Source organism: Saimiri boliviensis, chromosome 3 (genome assembly GCF_048565385.1).
Source record: "Saimiri boliviensis isolate mSaiBol1 chromosome 3, mSaiBol1.pri, whole genome shotgun sequence".
NCBI classification, from domain to species: domain Eukaryota; kingdom Metazoa; phylum Chordata; class Mammalia; order Primates; family Cebidae; genus Saimiri; species Saimiri boliviensis.
In genome coordinates this window covers 67,532,754-67,546,413 of record NC_133451.1, presented here as the reverse complement: position 1 = coordinate 67,546,413, position 13,660 = coordinate 67,532,754, and the positions used below count along the sequence as shown (strand labels likewise).

General features: G+C 35.5%; 1 protein-coding gene across 6 annotated transcripts in view; it reads right to left on the bottom strand.

Annotated features, from left to right (window-relative positions):
• Window positions 1-10,963, bottom strand: part of MTHFD2L (methylenetetrahydrofolate dehydrogenase (NADP+ dependent) 2 like) — a 169,901-nt gene extending 158,938 nt beyond the window's left edge. For 4 of the 6 annotated variants that reach the window (XM_074396266.1, XM_074396272.1, XM_074396268.1 and 1 more), the window contains exon 1: window positions 10,830-10,963. Coding sequence is in view for 1 of the 6 variants with exons in the window: in XM_074396268.1 (XP_074252369.1) it covers window positions 10,830-10,854 (25 nt within the window). In the remaining 5 variants the exon portion in view is untranslated. The other 2 variants (XM_074396267.1, XM_074396270.1) reach the window with 2 other exon arrangements.
• Window positions 10,964-13,660: the final 2,697 nt, after the last annotated feature.

The following is a 13,660-nucleotide window of genomic DNA, read 5'->3' as shown; positions in this document are numbered from 1 at the left end:
GACATACAGTCCAGTCCTAGGAGATCAACTTGGACTTCAGAAATCTGAAGGCCAGCTTGGAGAACAGCCTGAGATAGGTGGAGGCTCGCTACACGCTGCAGGTGGAGCAGCTCAGCAGGATCCTGCTGCACCTGGAGTCAGAGCTGGCACAGCCCTGGGCAGAGGGACAGCTCCAGGCCCAGGAGTATGAGGCCCTGCTGAACATCAAAGTCAAGCTGGATGCTGAGATCGCATCTGCTGGAAGATGGCTAGGACTTCAATCTTGGTGATGCCTTGGACAGCAGCAACTCCATGCAAACCATCCCAAAGACCACCACCCGCCAGATAACAGCAAAGTAGTGTGGGAGACAAACAACACCAAAGTTCTGAGACATTAAGCCACCAGAAGCAGAGGATCCTTTAGGGAGCAGGAGGCCAATAAAAAGTTCAGAGGTCATTGGAAAATATATAGTCAGCAGATATAAAAGAAAAAACAATGAAAAGAAAAAAAAGGCCACCTGCAATGTATAGAAAATTACCTCAAAAGACCAAATCTAAAAATTATTGGTGTTTAAGAGGGAACTGAGCAACAGCAAGGGGAAAAAAACTTATCTTAAGAAATAATAACAAAACAATTTCCACAATTTGAGAAAGAAAGAAATATCTAAATATAGAAAGGTCATGGAACACCAAACAGATTCAACCCAAATACCACTAACCAAGGCATAAAATAATTCGACTCCCAAATATAAAAGACAAAAAGAAGATTCTAAAAGCAGCAAGAGAAAAGAGTAAAATGACAAAGCAACTCCAGTTCATCTGGCAACAGATTTCACAATGGAAACCATGTAGGCCAGAAGTAAGTAGGGCAGCATTTGCAAACAGAAGGTCTTTTACAGACAAAAGCTAAGAGAATACACCACTGCTAGACCCATCTTACAAGAAATACTAAAGGGAATTATTCAACCTGAAGGAAAAAAGGGCTAACATATAGTACACTAACTAAAATAAAACATTTCAATGCATAAAACCCCCAGGTAAAATTAAATATTAACGCAACCCCAAAATATGCCAAAAACTTAATTGTGGTGTGCAATCCAACGATAAATCAAGTATGAAGCTTATAAAGACAAATCTATCAAAAACAATGGCCACAACAGCCTGTTAAAATTAGACATTATAAAAAATGTCAACTAATAAAATAAAAATTCAAAATGTGTGTGTGGGTGGTGTGGAGTTAAAGCATAGAGCAGTTTATTATCGTTATTATTATACTTGAAGTTCTGGGATACATGTGCAGAATGTGCAGGTTTGTTACACAGGCATACATGTGCCATAGTGGTTTGCTGCACCCATCTACCCATCATCTACATTAAGTATTTCTGCTAATGCTATTCCATGGTATTTATGTGCCACATTTTCTTTATCCAGTCTATCATTGATGGGCATTTGAGTTGGTTCCAAGTCTTTGCTATTGTGAACAGTGCTGCAATAAACATATATGTGCATGTGTCTTTATAGTAGCATGATTTATAATCCTTTGTTTATATATCCAGTAGTGAAATTGCTGGCTCAAATGGTATTTCTGTTTCTAGATTCTTAAGGAATAATCACACTGTCTTTCACAATGGTTGAATTAATTTACACTCCCACCAACAGTGTAAAAGTATTCCTATTTCTCCACATCCTCTCCAGCATATGGTGTTTCCTTTTTAATGATTGCCAATCTAACTGGTGTGAGATGGTATCTCATTGTGGTTTTGATTTGCATTTCTCTAATGTCCAGTGATGATGAACTTTTTCTCATGTTTGTTGACCATATAAATGTCTTCTTTTGAGAAGTGTCTGTTCATATCCTTTGCCCACTTTTTGATGTGGTGGTTTTTTTTCTTGTAAATTTGTTTAAGTTCTTTGTAGATTCTGGATATTAGCCCTTTGTCAGATGGATAGATTGCAAAATTTGTTCCCCATTCCGTAGGTTGCCTGTTCATTCTGATGAGAGTTTCTTTTGCTGTGCAGAAGCTCGTTAGTTCAATGAGATCCCATTTGTCAATTTTGGCTTTTTTTGCCGTTGCTTTTGGTGTTTTAGTCATGAAGTCTTTTCCCATGCCTACGTCCTGAATGGTATTGCCTAGGTTTTATTCTAGGGTTTTTTTTTTTTTTTTTTTTTTTTTTTTTTTTTTTTTTTTTATGGTTTTAGGTCTTACATTTAAATCTTGAATCCATTTTAGTTAATTTTTTTTTTTTTTGAGACGGAGTTTCGCTCTTGTTGCCCAGCCTGGAGTGCAATGGCGCGATCTCGGCTCACCGCAACCTCCGCCTCCTGGGTTCAGGCAATTCTCCTGCCTCAGCCTCATGAGTAGCTTGGATTACAGGCACACGCCACCATGCCCAGCTAATTTTCAGTATTTTTAGTAGAGACGGGGTTTCACCATGTTGACCAGGATGGTCTCGATCTCTTGACCTCGTGATCCACCCGCCTCGGCCTCCCAAAGTGCTGGGATTACAGGCTTGAGCCACCGCGCCCGGCCCATTTTAGTTAATTTTTGTATAAGGTGTAAGGAAGCGCTCCAGTTTCAGTTTTCTGCATATGGCTAGCCAGTTTCCCCAACACCATTTATTAAACAGGGAATCCTTTCCCCATTACTTGTTTTAGTCAGATTTATCAAAGATCAAATGATTGTGGATGTGTGATGTTATTTCTGAGGCTTCTCTTCTGTTCCATTCATCTATGCATCTGTTTTGGTACCAGTACCATGCTGTTTTGGTTACTGTAGACTCCTCGTATAGTTTGATGAGTAGGTAGTGTGATGCCTCCAGCTTTGTTCTTTTTGCTTAGGATTGTTTTGGCTCTACGGGTATTTTTTTGGTTCCATATGAAATTTAAAGTAGTTTTTTAAAAGTCAGTGGTAGCTTGATGGGGATAGCACTGAATCTATAAACTACTTTGGGCATTATGACCATATTCACAATATTAATTCTTCCTATACATGAGCATGAAATGTTTTTCTATCTGTTTGTGGCCTTTCTTATTTCCTTGAATAGTGGTTTGTAGTTCTTCCTGAAGAGGTTCTTCACATCCTTTGTTAGTTGTATTTCTAGGTATTTTATTCTCTTTGTAGCAACTAGAATGGGAGTTCACTCATGATTTGGTTTTCTGTTTGTCTGTTATTGGTGTACAAGAATGTTTGAGATTTTTGCACATTGATTTTGTATCATGAGACTTTTGCTGAAGCTGCTTATTAGCCTAGGGAGATTTGGGGCTGAGGCGGTAGGGTTTTCTAAATATACAATCATATCATCTGCAAACAGAGACAATTTGACTTTCTCTCTTCCTATTTGAATACCTTTTATTTCTTTCTCTTGCCTGATTGCTCCGGCCAGAACTTCCAATACTATATTGAATAGGAATAATGTGAGAGGGCATCCTTATCTCACGCTGGTTTTCAAAGGGAATGGTTCCAGCTTTTGCACATTAGTATAATATTGGCTGTAGCTTTGTTATAAATAGCTCTTATTATTTTGAGATATATTCTATCAATATCTAGTTTATTGAGAGTTTTCATCATGAAGGGATGTTGAATTTTATCAAAGGCCTTTTCTGCATCTATTGAGATAATCATGTGGTTTTTGCCATTGGTTCTGTTTACATGATGGATTATGTTTATTTAATTGCATATGTTGAACCAACCTTGCATCCTAGGGATGAGAGCAACTTAATCATGGTCAATAAGCTTTTGGATGTGCTGCTGGATTCTGTTTGCCAGTATTTTATTGAGGATTTTCACATTGATGTTCATCAGGGATTGGCCTGAATTTTTGTTGTTGTTGTGTCTCTGCCAGCTTTTGGAATCAGGATGATGCTGGCCTCATAAAATGAGTTAGGGAGGAGTCTTTATTTTTCTATTGTTTGGAATAGTTTCAAAAGGAATGGTACCAACTCCTCTTTGTACCTCTGGTAGAATTCGGCTGTAAATCTGTCTGGTCTTGGGATTTTTTTTTTTTTGTAGGATATTAATTACTGCCTCAATTTCAGAACTTCTTATTTGTCTATTCAGTGATTCAGGTTGTTCCTCATTTATTCTTGTGAGGGTGTATGTGTCCAGGAATTTATTCATTTCTTCTAGATTTTCTAATACATTTATGTAGAAGTGTTTATAGTATATTCTGATGGTAGTTTGTATTTCTTTGGGATCAGTAGTGATTTTCCTTTATCATTTTCGACTGTGTCTATTCGATTCTTCTCTCTTTTCTTATTTATTAGTCTGGTTAGTGGTCCATCTATTTTGTTAATTTTTTCAAAAAACCAGCTCCTGAATTCATTGATGTTTATGAAAAGTTTTTTGTGTCTTTATCTCCTTCAGTTCTGCCTGATTTTAGTTATTTTTTGTCTTCTGCTAGCTTTTTAATTTGTTTGCTCTTCCTTCTCTAGTTATTTTCACTGCGATGTTAGGGTCTTGATATTAGATATTTCCAGCTTTCTCCTGTCAGCATTTAGTGCTATAAATTTTCTTCTAAACACTGCTTTAATTGTGTTCCAGAGATTCTGGTATGTTGTGTCTTTATTCTCATTGGTTTCAGAGAACTTTGTTATTTCTGCCTTAATTTCATTATTTAGCCAGTAGTCATTCAGGAGCAGGTTGCTCTGTTTCCAAGTAGTTGTGTGGTTTTGAGTGAGCTTATTAATCCTGAGTTCTAATTTGATTGCACTGTGGTCTGAGAGGCTGTTCGTTATGATTCTGTTCTTTTGCATTTGCTAAGGAGTGGTTTACTTCCAATTATGTGGTCAATTTTAGAATAAGTGTGATGTGGCACTGGGAAAAATGTATATTTTTTTGATTTGGGGTAGAGAATTCTGCAGATGTCTATTAGGTCTTGATCCAGAGTTGAGTTCAATTCCTGAATATCCTTAGGAGTAGTTTTGTTTTTCAGTTCTCTCTTTGTTTATTTCCATTTATTTGTGCTCTAAGTTGTTATCTCTTTAAAATAACTTGTTATATGTAAAAGTGTTTGTTGTAAGCCTCAAGGTAACCACAATGCAAAAATCTATACTAGTACACTAAAAATAAAAACAATGAATTAAAAAGCTTACTATCAGAGAAAATCACTTAACCATTAAAAAAGATGGTAAAAAAGAAAAAGAAGAGTTGAAAACAACCAACAAATTTTCAGTTATAAGTTCTTACTTGTCAGTAATAACACTTAATGCAAATGGTGTCAATTCTCCAATTAAAACTTACAGAGGTCCTGAATGAATAAAGAAACAAGACCCAAGTATATGCTGCTTTCAAGAATGACAGCAAACAATTTACAATTTCAATTCAATCCCTGTCAAAATTATGACATTCTTAACATAAATAGAAAAACCAATTCTCAAATTTATATAAACCACACACACAAAATTTCCCTGAGTAGCCAAAGCAATCCTGAGCAAAAAGAACAAAGCAGGAAGCATCACGCTATCCAACTTTAAAACAAACTAAAAAGGTATGGTATCCAAATTAGGATAGTTGGTAGAAAAACAGGCATGTACACCAATGGAATAGAATAGAGAACCCAGATATTAATAAACACATTTATAATCAAGTCAGTGTTTACCATGGCACCAATAACAGACAATGAGTGAAGGGCTGTCTCTTTAATAATCTGTTCTGGGAAAACTGGATAACTATATGCATAAGAGTGAAATTGGACCCCTATCTCTCAGAATATTCAAAAATTTAATCAAAATGAATTAAATACTTAAATTTAAGACCTGAAACTATGACGCCACTAGAAGAAAACATTGGGGAAACACTCAAGGACGTTGGTCTGGACAAGGAATGGCAACAAGAACAAAAATTGACAACTGAGGTTACATCAAGCTAAAAAGCTTCTGCACAGCAAGAAAAACAATCACCAAAGTAAAGAGACCACTCAGAATGGGAGAAAAATTTTACAAACTATCCATTTCACAAGTATTAGTGACCAGAATATATAAGGAGCTCCAACAATTCAATAGCATAAAACAAAATAATCCGATTTTAAAATGGACAACAGATCCGAACAGATATTTCTCAAATGAAGACATACAAATGGACAACAGTTATATGAAAATAATGCTCAATCTTACCTAATCACCAGATAAATGCAAATCTAAACTACAATGTGATATCATCTAATTTCACTTACAATGGCCTTTATCAAAATGACAGATAATAACAAATGCTGGTGAGAATGTAGAAAAAGGGGAACCCTCATACATGTTGGTGGGAATGTAAATTAGAATGACCACTATGAAAAAGAGTATGGAGGTTCCTTCAAAAACTAAAAATAGAACTACATATGACCCAGCAATTAACTATTGGGTATATATCCAAAAAAAGGAAATCAATATATCAGAGAGATACCTGCACTCCCATATTTATTGTAGCATTAGTCATGATAGCCAAACTATGTAATCAACCTACGTGGACATCAATGATGACTATATAAACTGTGTTTTATATATATATACATACAATGGAATATTATTCAGCCACAACAACTAATGCAATCCTGTCATTTGTAGCAACATAGATGAAACTGGAGGTCGTTATGTTAAGTGAAATAAGCCAAGCACAGAGAGACAAACATGGCATAGTCTCACGCATACGTGGGAGATACAAAAGTAGATATCATGAATATAGAGAGTAGATTGATGGTTACCAAGGCCCAGAATTGTTAAGAGTGAAGAGGATGAACAGAAATTGAATAGTGGGTACAAGTATACAGTTAAATAAAAGAAAAGGCATTGTGTTTCATGGTTGAGTAGGATAAGACAATCTATTGTAGATTTCAAAACAGCTAAAAGAGAATAATTCAAATGTTCCCAGTATAAAGAAAAGTAAGGTGATGTATAGCCCAACAAACCCTGATTTTATTATATTAATCTGGTCTCACACTACTATAAAAAACTGCCCAAACTGGGTAATTTATAAAGAAAAGAGGCGTAGTTGACTCACAGTTTGGCAGGGGTGGGGAGGCATCAGGAAACTTGTAATCATGACAGAAGGCAAGTCTTCACAGGTGGCAGGTCAGAGAATGAGTGCCAAGTGAAAGGGGAAGCCCCTTACAAAACCATCAGATCTCATGAGAACTCATTCACTATCACGAGAACAGCATGGAGGAAATCGCCTCTATGATTGAATTACCTCCCTCTGAGTCTCTCCCTCAACACTTGGGGATTATGGGAACTGAAATTCAAGATAAGATTTGGGTGGGAAAGCAGCCAAACCATATTATGAATGTATCAGATTATCACATTTATCCCCCAAATAGTACATCTGTTACATATTAATGAAAAATTAAAAAATATATAAAGTATACAATAATCATATGAATACATGGCAATAAATGATACATTATGAGTCTAGGGAGGACACCATATTTTTTGTGTTTGTTTTTGAATTATATATTGGTAGGGGATGCTTCTTACACATTCATTCCCTGACTTTACTTTTTTGCAATAAACTTTAAAGGTGCACTATGCATCTTTTATGTCTATGGCCACACACACACACCAGAGAAAAAGTGTGACATTAGAAACAAAACTAGACATTTTAAGGAGGTTTGATGATGGGCAGCAAGGTGTGGATATTGGAAGACTCATGTTTACCACTAGGCTAAGGAGTAAACCTCCCTCCTCACATCACCCACCACTACTATGACCTCTGTCACTCACAGATTCACCAAAAATTAAGTAATTACCTTGTTTTTAATAATCTTTCTGAAATGTGCATATAGTTCACATATATTTCAATGTTTAATATTAGAAGTATTTTGATCTCACACACTGGGGTCTGTCAGGGGGAGATACGGGAGGGACAGTGGTGGGTGGGGAGTTGGGGAAAGATAACATGGGGAGAAATGCCAGATATAGGTAATGGGGAGGAAGGCAGCAAATCACACTGCCATGTGTGTACGTATGCAACAATCTTGCATGTTCTTCACATGTACCCCAAAACCTAAAATGCAATTAAAAAAAGAAGTATTTTGATCTTTATTTAGGAGTTTGATGATGTTTTTGTGACTGAAATATGGCTTAGGAACTTAACTATTATTTCTATCAATTAGTCTATAGTAAACTCTGTTTTTTTATGCCATTTCATTTAAATTCACAGTTTCCAAAATTCTACTGATGAGGTTAAGTTAGGACTTACAGTACACTGCTTTAGTGGGTCATTAGTTAAAGTCTACTTTCAAGGATTAATTTTCCAATATTTCCAACCTGGGCCTTGCTAGTATAGTGGACTCGTGAACAGATACAGCCCTTGGAATATAAAACACTGAGCACTGAAGTGGTGCAGACCAGATGAAATGGGTGGGTATCCAATAGCATAGGCTGTAGCTCTAAATTTTATTCACTTCATGTTGTGTTAACATATTTAATAAGAAATGGTTGGAAACTATGGAAGAATGGTCTTTAATTTTTTTCTTATTCATTTTTCCTTGTTTCTAAAGAAAAGTAAAAATTTAAAAACAAATTAAGAGAGAATAAACAAATTTTGCTATGCTTTTTGTGAAATCAGTACTCTTTGAGGTTTGCTACATTGCTTTACATTTTCAATTATTAAAAAAGCAAATTACTATTGCCAGTATTTTTTTCTATAATTGAGAAAAGAAAGTCTTAAGTAGAAGCCCATAAATAAAAGTGAGATTCCATTAGGTAAATCTCTTGAAATGACTTTTGTGAATCTTTCTTATTAGTTTTGTAGCAAATGATATATTTGAGAAATTGGGAAAAATTAACTCTCCTCCTTCAGATTATCTGCACCACCTTCTGTACCCACATTTGCTGTATGTCCAGGCAGAGATCTCTTTATAAATAAGCTTCACACTAAAGAGAGAAAAAGACTATTGAGGTAAATTACTTATCTGGTTTTAGATCTTCCTTTGCAATTGGATATCATGGTCATTTGGCTCAGTAGTAAATGGAAATGATCCCAACAGAATTTCTTCACAATTTTCTGGGAGCTGCAGGAACCCCACTTACTTTGCCAAAGGCTCTTGAATCCAGCTTTCACAGTTAAAGGAATTCTCAGGATACCTTGAGTCATATTACTTGGATTAATTGACATAGACTTGGACGTTGCTTCACTCGTGCTAATTCCTATTTCAAATTTAATCATCATTTTAGAAACTTGCTTGTGTTTCTCTAATTACTTAAACTCTGCAAAATGTCAGATTATCTACCTCCCTACACTGTGTTTTAGAATTTGCTTATATCAAGAAATGAAATAATTGCTCTGGAATTCAGACGCAAGGGAGACATAATAGCTAACACTAACTAGATATCAGTATCATGTTATTTGTAAAGATGTAATTTTTTTTTGCTCTTCTGTTTACCATTGTACTCGCAGCATCTAAACAGTGTACATGTACATAAGCAAAATAACTAAGCACTTTTGAAAGTACTTACATGATTTCTTAATTTTCATAACATAATCCACATCCAATAGTTCTGAGTACTTTTAATAAATTTGGTATGAAAAGGTATGAAATGTGTCCTTATGCGATGGCATTGTGGTACTGTTCTAATACTTGGCACCACAGAAGCAGTGAAATTAGCAAGGAAGTAAGGACTGCTTCCCAAAGGGCACAACTCTGCTAGATACCCTTTAAATTTGACTATGATGATTTTAAGGACCATGGGAAATGCCTTAAAGAAATAGGTTTCTACAGGTAGACTAATTTTATGCTAATCCTTGACATTAATTTCCTTTCTTTCAAAATGATTCTCACTGACTATTTTGAATATCTATAAAAAAACAATATTTGAGTATATATAAATATATAAAACTATATTTTAAAAATAATTTTATGTCCATATGGCACTTTTCTCCTATTTGATTTTACAGTATTCTTCATGATGCTATAACGCTACTTACAGGAGATAAACAATGATCTTACCAATAGAGATATAACCTTCAGAAAGAGTTAACAGAAACATAGCTATTTTACAGAAATGTATTCCATTAAAAAAAAAAACTTTTAATGCTGATAAAATAAAAAAGGAAATACAGAAAACACATGCTAAAAACATACTATTTGTTATACAGCAGGACCTTAGGATGGTCTAGGGTCCATCAGAAATCTTCAAAACAGACAGAAAATGATTACTATCTGAGCCTTTGTCAGTAGAACATCGAGTAAAAGCACATGGTTACCTAGTTCAATTTTAATAAGCAATATTAACCAACTGTGGCCCCCAATGGAATATGATGTAAATTTTAAATGAATATAAGTATATATCATGATATATAATATGTATTATAGAACATGTTCTGAATTTTAGCAACTAAATGTCTACATCAATGCAAACATTACACTTTTCTGAGAGGTATAGCGATAGAACCTAAATAATTCCAAATTTAATGCAAATTAGAGCTGACTTATGCCTTAGGCACATTAGGCATAGTGCCTAGGACCCACAATAAGTTTAGAGGCCCATGAAATTGTTTTAATTGCCTTTGAAGTCAGAAGAAAAGCATAAAGTTTTAGAGTCTAAGAAAGTGTTACTTTTTTCTCACAACAGAAAAAGATAAAATTTTTAGAGCCCACAAAAATCTCCTAAAATTTGCCTAAAACAGAAAAAACATTGAAATATTTTAAATGACATCAAAAATAATTTTAAGTATTGATATTATGATGGCTGAGGGTCCCACGAAGATAAAAAGTTATTTTGTAGTCATTCCAACATCAAATAAATGCAAATAGAGAATTTTTTTGTTGTTTCAATAAGCAAATCTCAAATCATTTTGGATAGCTTTGCCTTCTGAGAATCATATTTAGACAAAAGAAAATGCTCTTGATTAGAAAGATGAGCCTACCTTCACACAGTGCTATAGAAAGCATGCAACTGCCAAGAGAGTAGTAGTGTAACAGCCAGTTTGGAAGTCATGTTTACACTGGATGGTTTCTTTCCAGTTTCCCACAGCCTCTGGACACTGGAGTGCTTAGTTGTCTCTGGGGACTTGTACTGGCTGGAGTGCTCCTGAGGCTTTTTATATTATTGCAACACAAAATGTGTGTAGATACTCATTCTTGCACTATGTTACTGGAAATTACACAAAATTCAGTATGTCACTATGCACTTTGAAACTGGCCTTGACAGAAACAAACACTCCCAGGTCTCTTAACAAATCTTCAGCAGGTTAAAATTTAACCTAATTTAGTATACTTTGTTAAATGTACACACCTCTGAATTTGATTATTTTTATTTGAATCCCTAATTTTATAACAGTTATATTTGAAATAAACTTACATAGAAACGTTGAAAGAAGAGTCTACAGAATTCTGGAATCTTTTTTGCCCAGATTTTCCAGTATTTCCTAAGAACAAGAAAATTCTCTTATAAAAGCAGAAGGCAGCTATCAAAACTAGAAAATTAATGGTGATGCAATGCTAATACCTAATCTATAGATTTTATTCAAATTATGACAATTATCCCAATAATATCCTTTACTTTGATGGGTGGATAAACGGATAAATAGATAAAACTGTTTCAGAATCCAGTGTAGATTCAAGTATTGCATTTAGTTGTCATGTTTCTTTAGTTTTCTTTATTCTGGAACAATTTCTCAATTTGAATTTATCTGATGTTTCCTTATGATTAGGTCCATTTTGGGCAGCAATATTCCAGTTTGCTGTTGTATGTCTCTCAGTACTTTTTGTTATATGTCCAATATGATTTGGTTCTGTGTCCCCACCCAAATCTCAAGTTGAATTGTAATTCCCAGTATTGGGGGAGGTACCTGGTGGGAGGTGATTAAATCATGGGTGTGGATTTCCCCCTTGCTGTTCTCATGATAGTGAGTTACCATGAGATCTGATGTTTTAAAGGTATGTGGCATTTCTCCCTTTGCTTCCTCTCTCTCCTGCCACCATGTGAAGATGTGCTTGCTTCCCCTTCACTCTTCTACCATAATTATAAGCTTCCTGGGACTCTCAAGCCATGCTTCCTGTACAGCCTGCAGAACTGTGAGTCAATTAAACTTCCTTTCCTTATAAATTACCCAGCATCAGGTAGTTCTTTATAGTAAACTACAATTTGGAATACAACCTTTATTTCCTAATACACAAAAAATAATTAAAAGAATTTATCCCCAGGAAGTAGGACATTAAAATATGTTTATGTCCTAGAAACAAACAAACAAAAATAATTGCTGAATATATTAGTTTGCTAGGGCTGCCATAACAAAATACCACAAACTTGGTGGCTTACACAACAGGAATTTATTTTCTCACAGTTCTAGAGGCTGTAAGTCCAAGATCAAGGTGTCAATAGGTTTGGTTTTTTTCTGAGGGCTCTCTCCTTGCCTTGAAGACAGTTGCCTTCTCATTGTGTCCTCACATGCAATGGTCTCAACATTTTTGGCACCAGAGACCAATTTCATGGAAGACTATTTATTTATGGACTGGGGTGAGGGGATGGTTTAGGGATAATTCAAGTGCATTACATTTATTGTATACTTTATTTCTATTATTATTACACTGTAATATATAATGAAATAATTATATGATTCACCATGATGTGGAATCAGTGGGAGCCCTGAGCTTGTTTTCCTGCGATTAGACAGTCCCATCTGGGGGTGATGGGAGACAGTGACACCTGAAGTGTGTTGCTTACGTCCAGTCTACTTTGTAATCCCGTTTTGGTTGCTGTCACTGCAGAAAACCCTGCTTCACAAAGACAGGATGTTGGAATTAGAAGCAGGATTTTCAGTACTTTCGTGGCAATCTTGGGATATTTCACCTTGACTTTAATCCGCAATGTACGGAGATTTGAAGTTGTCTCAAACATACTTTTAAGGCCATTGTCATTTGCCATATCAAGTAGTTGATCCTCTTCTAAATTGACAAAGTCAACTTGCTTGGCTTATTTACAAATGGGTCACAAATTCATTCCTTCCCAGTTCTGGGGTCTTTTGTAGTTAGAAAGTAATGCTTAAACACTTTTTGAAAGCTGAGATAGATGATCATGCACCAGCTGGGAGAAAAAAGGCCATGGCTCAGTCTTTTTCAAAATCTTTGCTAATTTTGAAACATGTCAAAAATTTCAATGTTCACTCTTTGCCCCCATAATTCCACTTTGGCTATGAATGCAGCCCCTCTATCTGCCAGCTTGAACACAGTTGTCATTCTCTCCTGGAGTGAAGGATTGAGTTCACTGAGCAGGTTGAATATGTCACACAAGCAAGTTATGCAACCCATTCTCTGTCACTGAAATGTGCTGTCAGTGGTGTCTATTTATCTAAAATAAATCTCTGGAGTGGCTCTAGTAACTCAAACACTCTAACCTGGTGATCTGTCTTTAGAAAGCCATCTTACTTCTGTGTATAAGAGAAGACTTGTGTGTTCTGTGTCCACCTCCTTGCAGAGGTGCATGAACAGACATCAGTTAAGGGCATGCACTTTAATGTGGTTAATAATTTTAATCACATCTTGCAAAACGTTTTTAAATTTAGATGACAATTTTTGGCTAGCTGACATTTCTCTATGGATGACACAGTGTGAAGACTTACATTCAGAAATGACCTCATTGACCCAAGTACTGAAACCAGAAAGCTGTCTAATCATGGCAGTTGGTCTGTCCATGCATATACCAACCCAAAATGACCATTCAAGTTTTTCTGATATGTAGTCATTCAAAGACTTGAAT